Below are 14,426 nucleotides of genomic sequence, written 5' to 3'. Positions count from 1 at the left end.
CTAGATACACAAACCTCAAGAATGGTGACAATCAGCAAATATTAAAAAGATTAGATCTTTACGTCGCAGTACAACAAATAACTAACAATAATGACAAAACAACAACAAAAAAGTTTAAATGAAGTCAAAAAACAGCAAACAATAATCTTATAACAGTAATTGGATAATTTATTCATGTTGCAATGCATGCTGGGAACTTACAAAGCCTTAAAATTTCAACAATATGAAATTCTTTGCTCAGACAACTGTGTTTGACTAGTTGGGACAACATTTGCGTAATTTTGTTGGTCTGACAAGGGTTTTATATAGATGCAAGAAAATAGCATTTTTTTAGTATCTGAGACTCAAAATCGTAAAAAATTCAAAAACTTTCAAAAACTTTCAAATTTCAAAAATTTGAAAAAATTTCGTAAATTGGAAAATATGTATTTGCATTTTTTAAAGTGTGGAAGCATCTGTTTTGATTTCTTCTTCACTTGTGTTTTGGAAATTCTGTACAGAAGATCTGTAATAGCATCTCTCATGTATAACAATGAAAACACGGATTCTCATAGCACAAGTATAGCTCAAATATATCTAGACTTTTTCTAAGTATAAGTCAAGTATACTTAAATGTTATTTTAAGGATATTTCTGATAAGTATATAAAGCACATTTCTGAGATGTACATAAAAAGTAGACTGAAAGTATACTTTCATATTTTTAGTTTAAAATAAGTATACTAATAGCACACTTGAATTAACTTCTTTTTCGTAAGGGTAAACCATCTATTAATGATTACTGCATCAGCAACTAATGAACATTATATCTGATTCATAGGTTAAGTAATCAATTGATTGTTATTAGTTAAATGTGTCATAATGTATTAATTCACTAATAACATTTTATATTAACTAATTATCTAAGTTTATATGTTAATTATCACAATGGTCAAAGCTTTGTACTTTAATATCATTATTATCATTAGCTAATGATTTGCAAAGGCCTCATTATGTTATGGCACAGGACGCAACAATGACAATTCTGTACATGATTATTCAACCTCATGTCGTTCCAAACCCGTAAGACCTTCGTTCATCTTTGGAACACAAATTAAGATATTTTAATGAAATCTGAAAGCTTTCTGACTTTGCATAAACAGCAACGCAACTGACACGTTCAAGTTTCAAGGTCCTCTCTTAAGTGTGCGGTGGAGACTGACTCAGAAGAGAAGAAACTGTTGAATAAAGTCGTTTCTTTTTCTTTGCGAACAAAAAGTATTCTCGAAGTTTCATAAAATTAAGGTCGAACCACTGACATCACGTGGACTATTTTAACGTCATCCTTACTACCTTTCTGAGCCTTGAACGTTTCAGTTGCGTTGCTGTCTATGGAGGGTCAGAGAGTTCTCTTATTTCATGAAAAATATCCTAATTTGTGTTATGAAGATGAACAAAGGTCTTACGGGTTTGGAACGACATGAGGGTGAGTAATTAATGACAGAATTTTCATTTTTGGATGAATTATCCCTTCAGCAGAAACACTTGTCAATTCTTTCCAAATTATCAAATTATTTTAGTGTTCATTTTTAAGGAATTCTATGGTCTTTAATAACAAAAAGTGTTATTTATTTTTATTTCATTTTTTTCAGTGCTGTCAAATTGATTAATCAAAATTAATCGCATCCAAAATAAAAGTGCACATATGTTATGTATATATTTAAGAATTAAATAAATATATATATGTAATATAAATCATATATGTGACCTCAGGACCACAAAACCAGTCGTGAGGGTCATCTGAAAGCTGAATAAATAAGCTTTGTTGTATGGTTTGTTAGAATAGGAAAATATTTGGCAGAGATACAACTATTTGAAAATCTGGACTCTGAGGGTGCAAAAAAATCTAAATACTAAGAAAATCGCCTTAGTTGTCCAAATGAAGTTCTTTGCAATGCATATTACTAATCAAAAATTAAGTTTTGATATATTTACGGTAGGACATTTACATTATATCTTCATGGAACATGATGTTTTAATTTTCTAATGAATTTGGCATAAAAGAAATATCGATAATTATGACCCATACAGTGTATTTTTGGCTATTTCTACAAATATACCCGTACTACTTAAGACTGGTTTTGTGGTCCAGGGTCACATATAAAGCACACACACATATATTATGTAAAAACAAACTTTTATTCTGGATGCGATTAGTTGATTTAACATGCACTTTTATTATTATTATTATTATTTGCAATTTAATTAAGTACGATTATTTAGCCTAAATTATTTAAAATCATCCATGCAGACACCCTAGCAAGCCTTAGCCCCCGGTTGAGAACCACTGTACTACACTGTTTTTGTAAATATACTATAAAATATTCATACAAATACTCTCAAGCCTTCCTGTTATTGCTGTTTATTGCACAGAACACTGCTTAGAAATGTAATGATGGCACTAAAGGGAAATGTATTATCATAGTGCAAACGTAGGCAGTAATCATTCTTACTTTCGTATTTTTCAAGTGTCAGCTGAACTCAAGTCTCACGTTCAACTCCAAAGAATATTTAAGGGCCTTTTATATTTAAAAATGATCATGTGTGGTGTATTGGATTTTAATTATTTAATAGTTTGTAAAAATGATTTTACAATCTGTATCCCTCATGAAAGTAACATGTAACATGTTGAGCTGGGTGGTCGTCTCACAGCATGCTGCCATGTTTCTTTTAGATAAAATGCGTTGATGACAGATTTTATATCACTCAAGCACAATATTTGCTTTAAAACATACTACTTGAAAATGAAAACGCGCATAAACACACACAAATTCACACACATACAGAATAACTCAAGGCCACCATATATAACTGTAAAGTAAAAAATTTAATAGTGAATATAACTGAAATACTTTTGAATATGTTGTTAATCTAAATCGCTAAACTCATGTAATTGCAATACAAACACATATGATTCATCGCTGCCTATCTGCATGTTTTGGGTATTGGGTAACATGTCAAACTAATTCTGTGATATCTCAGACATACCATGTGTCACATTCTTGAACAGTAGGCCAGTGACAGAAGAGCAGTGCAGATGATGAATGTAGATGAGACCAGAGGGACTGATGAAGTTTCTCTGAAGTCAACAGGAGACTGTATTAGCAACAGCTACATGCATGTACAGCAGCTGGAGAAACAGAAACGGCCATGGTCGTGATAACAGTGGTTGTTTGCCTTACGTAATATACAGTAGCCATGTTGTACTGAGATATCAAGGGGAATTTTTCTGAGATGAAAATGTAGAAATGAGTCAGTTGTGAAATGCAGAGAGTGAAGTGAGGTTCAGGGTGAACAGAGTGAGATATCGAAAGAGAGAATGTGAACTGGCAGCGCTGAGCAGAGGTTTGACATGGAGAGGATGGTTGTATTGGGTTTTGCAAGCTTTCAGCTGTTAGTTTTGTCACTCAAACAGATTGCCAATGTGCAGGTTAAATGCCATTGAAAAAGCCAATAAACAAACAAACAACAAACAAAAAGAGGGGACGGATTTGAATGTAATGGCTCTTAACTGTTCTTTTTTCTATATTCATAAATATTTCTTATCCAGCAGTGCTTTGAAAGTGCTGATATTTATACCAGGATTTTATTAATTAATTTATTGTTTGTTTGTTTGCTTGAGTTTTCTGCATTCCAATTTGCCTTTATTTGGAACAATTTGTGTTGGTAGAGAACACATACATGTTTACACTACCTTTCTACTGTTCTACCGGTCACGTGTTTTTTTGTTTGTTTATATATATATATATTTGCATTAAGCAAGGATGCATTAAAATGATTGTTAAAAATGACAGTAAAGACTAATAAATAAAATAAAGATAAAAAAATATATATAAATGCTGTTCTTTTAATCTTTCAATTAATCAAAAATCCTGAAAAAAATATGCCATATTTTCCAAAAATATTAAGCACAACAATTCCACAACATTAATAAATAATTGGAAATAAGCATATTAGAAAAATTTCTGAAGGATCATGTGATACAGAAGACTGCAATAATCACTGCTGAAATTCAGATTTGCCATCAAAGGAATAAATTACATTTTAATATATGTACATAAATATATTAATATATTTACATAGGAAACAGTTCTTTTAAACTGCAATAATATTTCAAAATAATACTGTGTTTTGGATCAAATAAATGCAAAATCAGATTTGCCATCAAAGGAACAAATTACGTTTTAAAATATACGGAAAACAGTTCTTTTAAATTGTAATGATATTTCAGAATATTACTGTACTTTTGATCAAATAAATGCAGAATCAGATTTGCCATCAAAGGAATAAATTACATTTTTAAATATATTTAAGTATAAAACAGTTATTTTAAATTGTAATAATATTTCAGAATATTATTGCATTTCTGATCAAATAATCAGATTTGCCATGGAAGTAATAAATTACATGTTAAAATATATTTAAATAGAAAACAGTTCTTTCAGTTGTAATAATATGTCAAAATATTACTGTACTTTTGATCAAATAAAGGCAGAATCAGATTTGCAATGAAAGTAATAAATTACATTTTAAAATATATTTAAATAGAAAACAGTTATTTTAAATTGTAATAATATTTTAGAGTATTACTGTATTTTGATCAAATAAATGTAAAATCAGATTTGCCATCAAAGGAATGAATTACATTTTAAAATACATTTAAATATAAAACAGTTATTTTAAATTATAATAATATTTCATAATGTTACTGTATTTTTGATCAAATAAATGCAGCCTTCCACTGACACCTGATTAAAATAATCAATCAATCAATAAGCAATTGCATTTATTTTTATTTTAAGTGGTGCCCATCCAAACAATAATTTAAACCAGCAGCTTCTTGTTTTTTTGTTTTGGTTAAATATTACCTTCTGAGTAGTTTTATTTAACTCAACGCTTGCATAAAAATGACTATATTTCTTGCTTAAAATGTACCTAAAATAGGTTGGAAATGACCTTTTATTAATATGTTAAATAAATGAACATTTATTAATAAGTTAAATAAATAATAATTAAATAATAAACATTTTGATTATTGCTGATGCCTCTACTGTAGTAATTATGTGTCTGATTTTTAATTTACAATTTTTGGGGGATTTATTTTAAGCCAGCCATATTGTAATGTTTAAACAACATTTGAGTTAGATAAAACTACCCAGAAGGTTGGGTTAAACATTTAACTGGCTCAAAACAACCCAACCACTGAGCTTGTCAATATATTACACCCAATGCTGGGTTGTATTTAACACCCAAGACTATATGTCACATATTTTGTATCTAGATTTATTCAAATTTGTTTTATCCTAATACTTACAGTTTTATCCTAATACTATCCTAAACAGTTTACATGAACAAAAAATGTGTGCGACCGGCACTAATCTCTCAGTGCTCCCTCGAAAACAAGTAAATTGATTACACTAGGATGCTTTTTAACCTTTCAAGCATTTCCGCACCAACAGACTGTGCAGTATTAAATACTTCCTAAAATGGACATTATGTAATTTCACAATGTTAATGTCTTAGTCAAGAGCCTAGGAAGTAATTAGATTCCGAAAACTGTAAATGTAGTTATCTTCTTCAGTCTCACTTGATCCTGCAGAGCTGCTGAATGGAGCTGCTGTTCTGAACAGAAGGAGGAATTTACTAAGTATGAAAGTGATAGTGCTAGTAGGAAGAAGGGAGATCAAGAGAGAGTGGATTAAGAGACTGCAGGGAACAGCAGGAACTCAATCGAGTATTGCAGATAGATTAACTGACAGGTGGAACATGTTGGGATGCTGACGTACAAGAAAAAAGAGAGTGTGAGACATCTGGGAAGGGGCTGCATACCTCACTGTTGTAGTACATGGCTATCTGGGATTGAAACAAGCAGAGGAATTTTGGAGGGAAAAAGGAAGAGCGAGGGAGAGAGAGAGAGAGCAGAGGAAGGTGGTAAGCATGAGTGAAGGCCGACAGACTCATTGAGGATCAACAGAGAGAGAGAGAGAGAGAGCACACATATAAAAATACTCAGTAGCAACGGGCACTCGCACTTGCAGCGTGACATCTGATTAACTGCTTGTCGATCTCAGTTGTATGTTGATAACGAGCAACAGACAGTTTGACTCCGATCTCAGTCCTGTGCAGATGGGAAAGAGACAGTGAGAGATAACTGACTGTTTCCGAGACTCCCTGAAAGACCTGCAGCGTTGGACAGTTGGACAATGACTGTGAGTCAAATACTGCTCTTATGGAAAATTCTTCATTTCATTACAACACACATTAACAAGCACCTACTTGGTATAGCGGAAATGCTATTTAGTCATGATTTAAAGCCATCATTCACAAACCAGCTTACTTGTTAATAAATAACAAATGAAATGGTTCACTGATCATTTCAGTAATGGGTTGCTTTTGAATGGCATCTTTACATAAGTAAATCATGACTAAACCACATTTCAGGATTATCCTGCTAAATCCATTAAAGCTGTGCTATACACCTGTGGCTAATATTAAGCGTTCCAGCCGTTCTCCTAGCACTTACTGCACATATCCAATTGCATGTCACTGATAAACCATTCTAAATCATTTTGAAATACAAAAGTGAAAAGGGTCGTCACTGCAATTAAATGGGAAAAGATGGTTGAGTTTCACAATGTATGTATATACTACTGGTCAGAAGTTACTGATTAAGATTGTTATTGTTTTACTCACTAAATCTGCATTTATTTGATCAAAAATAAATAATTAAATAATTAAAATTAAATATGAATTAATACGTTTAAATAAATAAATAAATAATATTGTTATTTATTTATTTTGATGGAATTTATTCTTGTGATGGAAAAGCAGAATTTTTAGCAACTAATTCAGTGTCACATGATCCTTTGAAAATAATTCTAATATACTGATTTTATGCTGAAAAAAAATTATTATTATTATCAGTTTTTGAAGACTGTTTTTGCTGCTTGGTATTATTTAACTGATGCACATTTAAAAATATGGGGTCATTAAGATATAAAAATCATATTTAATAAGGATGCATTAATTTGATTAAAAGTGACAGAAAAGACTATTAGAATGTTATAAAAGATTTCTATTTAAAATAAATTCTGTTCTTTTAAAATTTCCATTCATAAAAGAATAAAAAAGAGTAATAAAAAATGACAAAAAATAGATGATAATAATAATAATAATAATACATGAAAATATACACAGTAATAAAAAAGAACAAGGGTAAATAAGGTTGCGTAAATAAATAAATAAATAAATAAATAAATAGAATGAGGAAAAAATATGGCGGAAATTGAAATAAATAAATTAATAATGATAATCACAATAACAATAATTAATAATACATGAAAATATACACAGTAATAATTGTTAACAAGGGTAAATAAGGTTGCATAAAGATAAATAAATAAATAAATAGATAAATAAAATGTGGGAAAAATATGGAAGAAAAGGAAATAAATTAATTAATAATAATAATCACAATAATAATAATTAATAATACATGAAAATATACACAGTAATAATATTGAACAAGGTTAAATAAATAAATATATGGCATAAATAAATAAATAAATAAATAAATAAATGCTGTCAGAAAATGGAAATAAATTAATAATAATATATAATAATAATAATAATAATAATAATAATAATAATAAAAATATATTGACAAACGTATCAATAGCAATATTAATGAAATAGGATAAATTATGTGTTAGAAATTGCTATAAATAAATAAACAGAACAAGGAAAAAATATGGCAGAAATGGAATTAAATAAATTAATGATAATCAATAATAATAAATAATAAATAATAACACATGAAAATATACACAGTAATAATACTGAACAAGGGTAAATAAGGTGGAATAAATAAATAAATAAATAAAGATGACAGAAATGGAAATAAATTATTATTATTATTATTATTATTATTAAATATGTGACCCTAGACCACAAAACCAGTCTTAAGTAGCACGGGTATGTTTGTAGCAATAGCCAAAAATACATTGTTTGGTTCAAAATTATATATTTTTTTATGCCAAAAATCATTAGGATATTAAATAAAGATCATGTACCATTTTGTACATTTCCTACCATAAATATATAAAAACTTCCAAAGTCAAAAAAAAAAAAACAACTGACTAGTAATATACATCACTAAGAACTTTATTTGGACATCTTTTTCTCAATATTTTATATTTTACCCTAGATTTCAGATTTGCAAATAGTTGTATCTCGGCCAAATGTCCTCTACTAACAGACCATACATCAATGGAAAGCTTATTTATTCAGCTTTTATTATTTTATTATCAGCTTATATTATATGATATATAAATTTAAAAAATGGACCGTTATGACTGGTTTTGAGGTCCAGGGTCACATATATTGACATGTACACAAATCATGTGTCAGAAATTGAAATAAAAATAGTGAACAAATAAATAAACAGTATTACGTATAATAATAACAATAATAATGTAAACTCGCAGATAGACATATGCTTAGTTAAGACATTTTTAACTGTTTAAAATTCAGTTTTAAATCAGCATTAGGCTTACTGTACTTTACAGACATGAAGGTTACATGGAAAATGTAGCAAGCTAGAGGCTGCACGTCCACTACTGGCAGCTTAATAAAGGCCACTGCAAGAGACGTCTATCAGTAAGATAAAGGCTGCTCTGGTGGTTCTGTTCTCAGTGCCTAGCAACGCACTCATACAACGGCTCTACTAGACATACGTAGCAGACTTATACAGTCGTAACTGAACACCACACAATTACATGTTCTTTGATGGTGCATGTTGCTGCTCCTCAGCTGTGTGGTGTTAGTAAAGGTTCCACAGACTAACATAGCAAAAACATGAACACAGACGCACACAGGACAGGTGTGACGCACACTTCTGGGAACTTTAATCAACAAATGTCCCTTATAAACGCATAGGGTGTAATGTAAACATGAGCTGCTTGCTTTGTGTTGCGTAAGAACACACTTGTAATATACACCCGAGCTATTTCAGGGCCATCAAGGTGTTAATGGGCTCATGGTATTGTTTCATCATTCTCTGTCTGGCATAAAAGTGAAGGCTGGTGAAAGAACTGACAGATGGGAAGTTCAGCTATTATTATTACACGGCTCTCTGGAATACATGGATGCCATTTAATTGCAGAATTCCGCAAATTTTGTGTAACTGACCATTATCTCAAGCAGACAGTTTCCTAAATAGCAATGCTAGTTCCATTTGCTTTAATTTCAAGGCCATTTTTTATTTGGTAATTAGTCATGTAATGAGAACAATGCACAGCCAGCTGATTTTATTACAAAATATATACAATACTGGTTATCTGTTGATATTAAACATCAATGATCAAAGTAATTATTAAAATACTATATATATATATATATATATATATATATATATATAAATAAAAAAAATCTCTCAGCTAATGCTGTAAAATATACACGAAAATCTGTTATCACATACTGTAATATTGAAGGTTAAAATTACTTATTTGTATACAAACGCTTAAATTACACTCATTGAAGATTTTATAATAATAAAGTTACAGTTAATTATATTTCTACTCCAATTCATTTAAATGGTGGCTGTCATAAAACTTGACGGATTTATTCAGACATAAATTAAACATTGAAGAACGGTAAAAAAAATTATATTGAAAATGTTATATTTAGCAAAGTTCTCTCTAGAACTCTCTAGAGTTTGTTTTTCTAGCTGACTAAGGAGTTTATGGCCACCGAATATGTTTTTTCTGAGGTAAATGTGACGTTACGTGACATATTGTTTACTCTTATAATGGTGTAACAAAGAACAAAGCATTTTGCAATTTATTGGATGGGGGGGCGTGCTTTAATGTTCTGTTTATATACTGAAAACAGACTAGCTACTCTGATAGCCCACGTACATCTCGGAGACGTCTGCATTTACATCTGCAATACGTCTATTGGACGTTTCCTATCAGATGTCAAATAGACATCTATTAGATGTCTTTAAGAAACTTATGATTTAGAATGCAAGTAAAACCGACACCTTACAGATGTCTGCCAGACGTTTGTACACAGCAGATGCTTTCCAGATCAAGAGATCTTTAACAGACATCTTGCAGACGTACGTGTGCTATCTGGGTAGACAAATGACTCTTGGGATTTAAGAGATTTAAGAATCAATATAATTATCAGAATTTTGTTATTGGTGTGTGACATTTTTTAAAAGATCACATAAAACAAAAGTGGAGGCTTCACACAGGATACTGATTGAAAATCATTGTATGATTATGTAAATGATGCTGTTGTTTTGTTGTCAGACTGCACCTAAAGAACTGGATGAGCTGTGCTACCTCACGGCTCAGTCCATGAAATCACTAGTGACATCAGAGCACTTCAAACTCATCAAAAAGCTGGGAGAGGGGTCGTATGGCAAAGTGATGCTGGCGGTGCATCAGAAGAGAGGTTGGTTGTTTTGTGCATGTTGAGCTCTAGGCTATAAAACTGTGACAAACAAGACATGATGTACTGTATATTTGGTGTAAGTGAAGCACCTCTTACTTTAGCATCCTCTGAACTTCCAGGAACCCCGATGGCCCTGAAGTTCTTCCCCCGTCGCTCGACCACCCTCCAAGCTTTCCTGCGTGAATACAATCTCTCCGTCTCCTATTGCACACATCCTTCTCTAACGCGGGCTCTGGGCATCTTCTACTCTACACCTTCTCACTACGTCTTTGCGCAGGAGGCTGGTCTCTACGGCGACCTGTATGATGTCATTGTGTCAGAGGTCAGTAGACCTCTCCTCCTTTACAGGGCCTTGGGACAATGATCCTGGTTGTCACTCTCTGACGACAAGCCTTATAAGGCTGTAACCGAAATTACGATGATGATGCACGCATGCATGATGACTGGAGCATTTTTGTAGTGACGTCTGTCCAGGGAACAACATATCTTTGATTGTGCAGGCACGTACATGATGTTGTCTGATATCCTCACTCACTGTTCCCACTCTCCTGCCAAAAACAACAGCTTCTATCCTCAGCCTTGATACATTTTCATTTGCTGTTTAATGGGAGTACTTAGTGTACCGTTGAAGAGGAGAATCAATACAGAACACACTGACTTTCTGTCATCTCATCACTCTTTCCATTTCTTCAGTACTGTACTAGAATCAATATTATACTAATAATATTGGCAAAGCATCAAAACATACAACAAATGATTTGAAAGCAATGAATCAATCAATCAATCAATCAATGAAAATAAGGTACCAGTAATCCTTAAATAAATAATCAATATTACAACAACAACAAATGGCAATAACAATAACACTGAAAAAGAAGTAAATAAGGTAAACAAACAAACATAAGAAATGGAATAACCAGATCACTTTTAAAATGGAAAAAAGTATTAATATATAATTATTCTACATAATAAATAAATAAATAAATAAATAAATAAATAGCATATTACTTAGAAAGAGAAAAATGAAGTTAATTCATGAAAAAAGGAAAAAAAATAAGGTGCCAGAAATTTAAATAAATAAATATTCAACATAATAATATTAATAATATTAATATTAATAGCAATATTAATGAAAAAGGGAAAATCAGGTGTTAGAAATTGGAATAAAAAGAAATAATTCAACAAATAAATAAACAATATTACGTATAATAATAATAATAATAATACATGGAAATATACAAATAGTATTAATATTGAACAAGGGTAAATAAGAATACATACATACAATGCCAATATAATATTATTGGGAAATAATAAATTGACAAAATAACAATATTAATAAAAAGGGGAAAATAAGGTGTTAAAAATTGGAACAAAAATAAAACAACAAATAAATAAACAATATTACGTATAATTTTAATATAATAATAATAATTATAATACATGAAAATATACAAATAGTAATATAATTATTGAACGGGGTAATTAAGGCGGCATAAATAAATAAATACTTAAAAATTGTAATAATAATAATAATAATAATAAGTTGACAGACAAATATCAATAACAATATTAATGAAAAGGGAAAAATAAGGTGTTAAAAATAGGGAAAAATTAAATAATAAAAAAAAATAAACAATATTATGTATAATGTTAATATAATAATATAATAATAATACATGAAAATATACAAATAGTAACATAATTACTGAACAGTGTAACTAAGGTGGCATACATACATACATACATATATTCATTAATTAATTAGAAAGACAAAAATTGTTAATAATAAGACAGAAATGTTAATAATAATAATAATAATAATAATATAAAACAGCAATAAAAAATTATTGAAACAAAAAGGAAAAAATAAGTTCCCAGATATTAAAATAAATAAATATTCAATATAATATAATATAATATAATATAATACACTGAAATATTAATAACAATATTAATGAAAAAGGGAAAATAAAAATAAAGTCAACTAATAAATGAACAATATTATGTATAATGTTAATATAAAAATAATAAACAGGGTAACAGCAATGGAAAACAGCAATAAAAATATTATTGGAAAAAGCAAAAAAAAAAAAAAAGTTGTCAGAAATGGAAATATAATAATAATAATAATAATAATAATAATAATTATTATTATTATTATTATTATTATTATACAATCAGCATATATTAAAAAGCACTCTCTCACTCTCTGTTTTTCTATAGGAGGGGGTGAGCGAGGAGTGTGCGCAGCGTGTGATGTCTCAGTTGAGTGGGGCTGTGTCTCATCTCCATTCTCTTGGCTTCGTGCACCGTGACATCAAGCCAGAGAACATCTTCTTGTGTGACCGCGCTTGCCGCTGGGTCAAGCTGGGTGACTTTGGCCTGGCGCGAGCACAGGGGACCGAGGTTCGTGCCGTCTGGTACAACTCCCCTTTCTGCGTACCTGAGGTGGAGGCCGCCAAGAGAGTCAGCGATGCAGAGGAAGAAACGGAGGACATCTGGATGCCCGTGGAGCCCAGTTTGGATACTTGGGCTTTGGGGGTTCTCATATACTGCCTGCTGACGAGCTGCTTCCCCTGGGAGGAAAGCACTTCTGATGACCCTTCCTACTGCAAATACAGAGACTGGTTCATCCGAATCCAACAGAAAGAGGAGACACAAAACACAGTGAGAGAGGAGAACGAGACTGAAATTGATGTGCCCTCCCAGTTTGACTCTTTAAGCTCATTCATTCTCACCTTGCTGAGAAAGCTCCTGAACCCGCAGCCCCGGCTTCGCCCTGGGTCTGATGAGATCCTGTCGTACCTCGGTGGACCCTGGTTACTGAAGACAGAGAAAGAGGAGTTGAGGAGAGAGAAGGAGGCACAAGAGGAGGCCAAGAAGATGCAGGAGAGAGGAGGGGTGGAGAGGGGAAAAGAAATACTGGGAAGGAGGGAGAGATAAAGTTAATGTACGACAGCAATATTATAAACAGATGTACTGTATTTTCAAGATTTTATATTAGTGTTTATATTTTACACTTTTAGTTTTTTATATCAATAGAATAGTTTTATTATAAAACTGGAGACATAAGAAAATACCTGGATGTGTACGTAGACTATTTTCAAACAGATGTAATTTTTTTGCAGACACTTGGACAGTGTCTGAGAACAGTAGTATTGCGTTTGAGAACAAATGATCAAACTAAGCTGCATTTATTTCAAAGAAAGATACTAAAAAGATTTGTCATTATAAATTAGAACATTCTAAATATATGATAATTATATACATATAATTATATATTTTAGAATTCTATTTAGAATTATACACCCTTGTTCAAAAGTTTGAGGACTGTAATGATTATTATTTTATTATTATTATTATTATTAATAGTAGTAGTATCTGGACATGGTTAAGTAGACGATTTTTCATACAAGAATGGCTTAGTATTCTGATCCTTTGACCACAATAATTCAGTGTTTCTTATATTGAGCTGGTAACACTAAAACCAACAATACTTCAATTACCAACCAGTTTTTCTCAGGTGCAATGTGTAAGTATTCACTCAACACAGAGAGGCAAATAGTTACTGAGGCGATGTAGAATAATAATGCTCATCAGATGTGGGTGGAATACATAACGTCTCTACCTCAAACCAGTTGTTTTGATGTACATAGCAATGCATACCTGTTTATACTTGTTTGAATAAACTTGTTTGACTCATTAACCCCGTTTCAAGTTTGTTATATAATGTGCACTTCTCAAGTTGCATTTCCACATATCCGTACATCAGCATTTGTTAATGAGCTATACCACTCGCTTCATGCATTATAACAAGTCAGATGATCCAACCAGAGAAAATATATTGGCAGGCTGGTTGAAATACAGCTCCACTCTGCTCTAAATAGGACAAGAGCAATGTGAAATGTTAAGCAAACACAGGTAC

At 31.2% G+C, this 14,426-nt stretch overlaps 1 protein-coding gene across 1 annotated transcript; it reads left to right on the top strand.

Moving 5' to 3' along the window:
• Nucleotides 1-5,918: 5,918 nt before the first annotated feature.
• sbk3 (SH3 domain binding kinase family, member 3) lies at nt 5,919-14,207 on the top strand. Its single transcript, XM_051132005.1, has 4 exons — nt 5,919-6,246; nt 10,354-10,498; nt 10,618-10,820; nt 12,725-14,207. Exons 1-4 carry the CDS (start codon nt 6,241-6,243, stop codon nt 13,442-13,444), a joined length of 1,074 nt encoding a protein of 357 aa, XP_050987962.1. The 5' UTR covers nt 5,919-6,240; the 3' UTR covers nt 13,445-14,207.
• Nucleotides 14,208-14,426: the final 219 nt, after the last annotated feature.

This window comes from Labeo rohita, chromosome 16 (genome assembly GCF_022985175.1).
Source record: "Labeo rohita strain BAU-BD-2019 chromosome 16, IGBB_LRoh.1.0, whole genome shotgun sequence".
In the NCBI taxonomy this organism is placed as follows: domain Eukaryota; kingdom Metazoa; phylum Chordata; class Actinopteri; order Cypriniformes; family Cyprinidae; genus Labeo; species Labeo rohita.
Note: the sequence above shows the minus strand (reverse complement) of the source record. Positions and strands in the feature narration are given on the sequence as shown.

What these genes read in the sequence shown, in the direction of transcription:
- sbk3 (XM_051132005.1), top strand. An exon ending in GGCGGTGCATCAGAAGAGAG is followed by an intron (nt 10,499 to 10,617) that starts GTTGGTTGTTTT and finishes CTGAACTTCCAG; the next exon opens with GAACCCCGATGGCCCTGAAG. An exon ending in ATGATGTCATTGTGTCAGAG is followed by an intron (nt 10,821 to 12,724) that starts GTCAGTAGACCT and finishes GTTTTTCTATAG; the next exon opens with GAGGGGGTGAGCGAGGAGTG.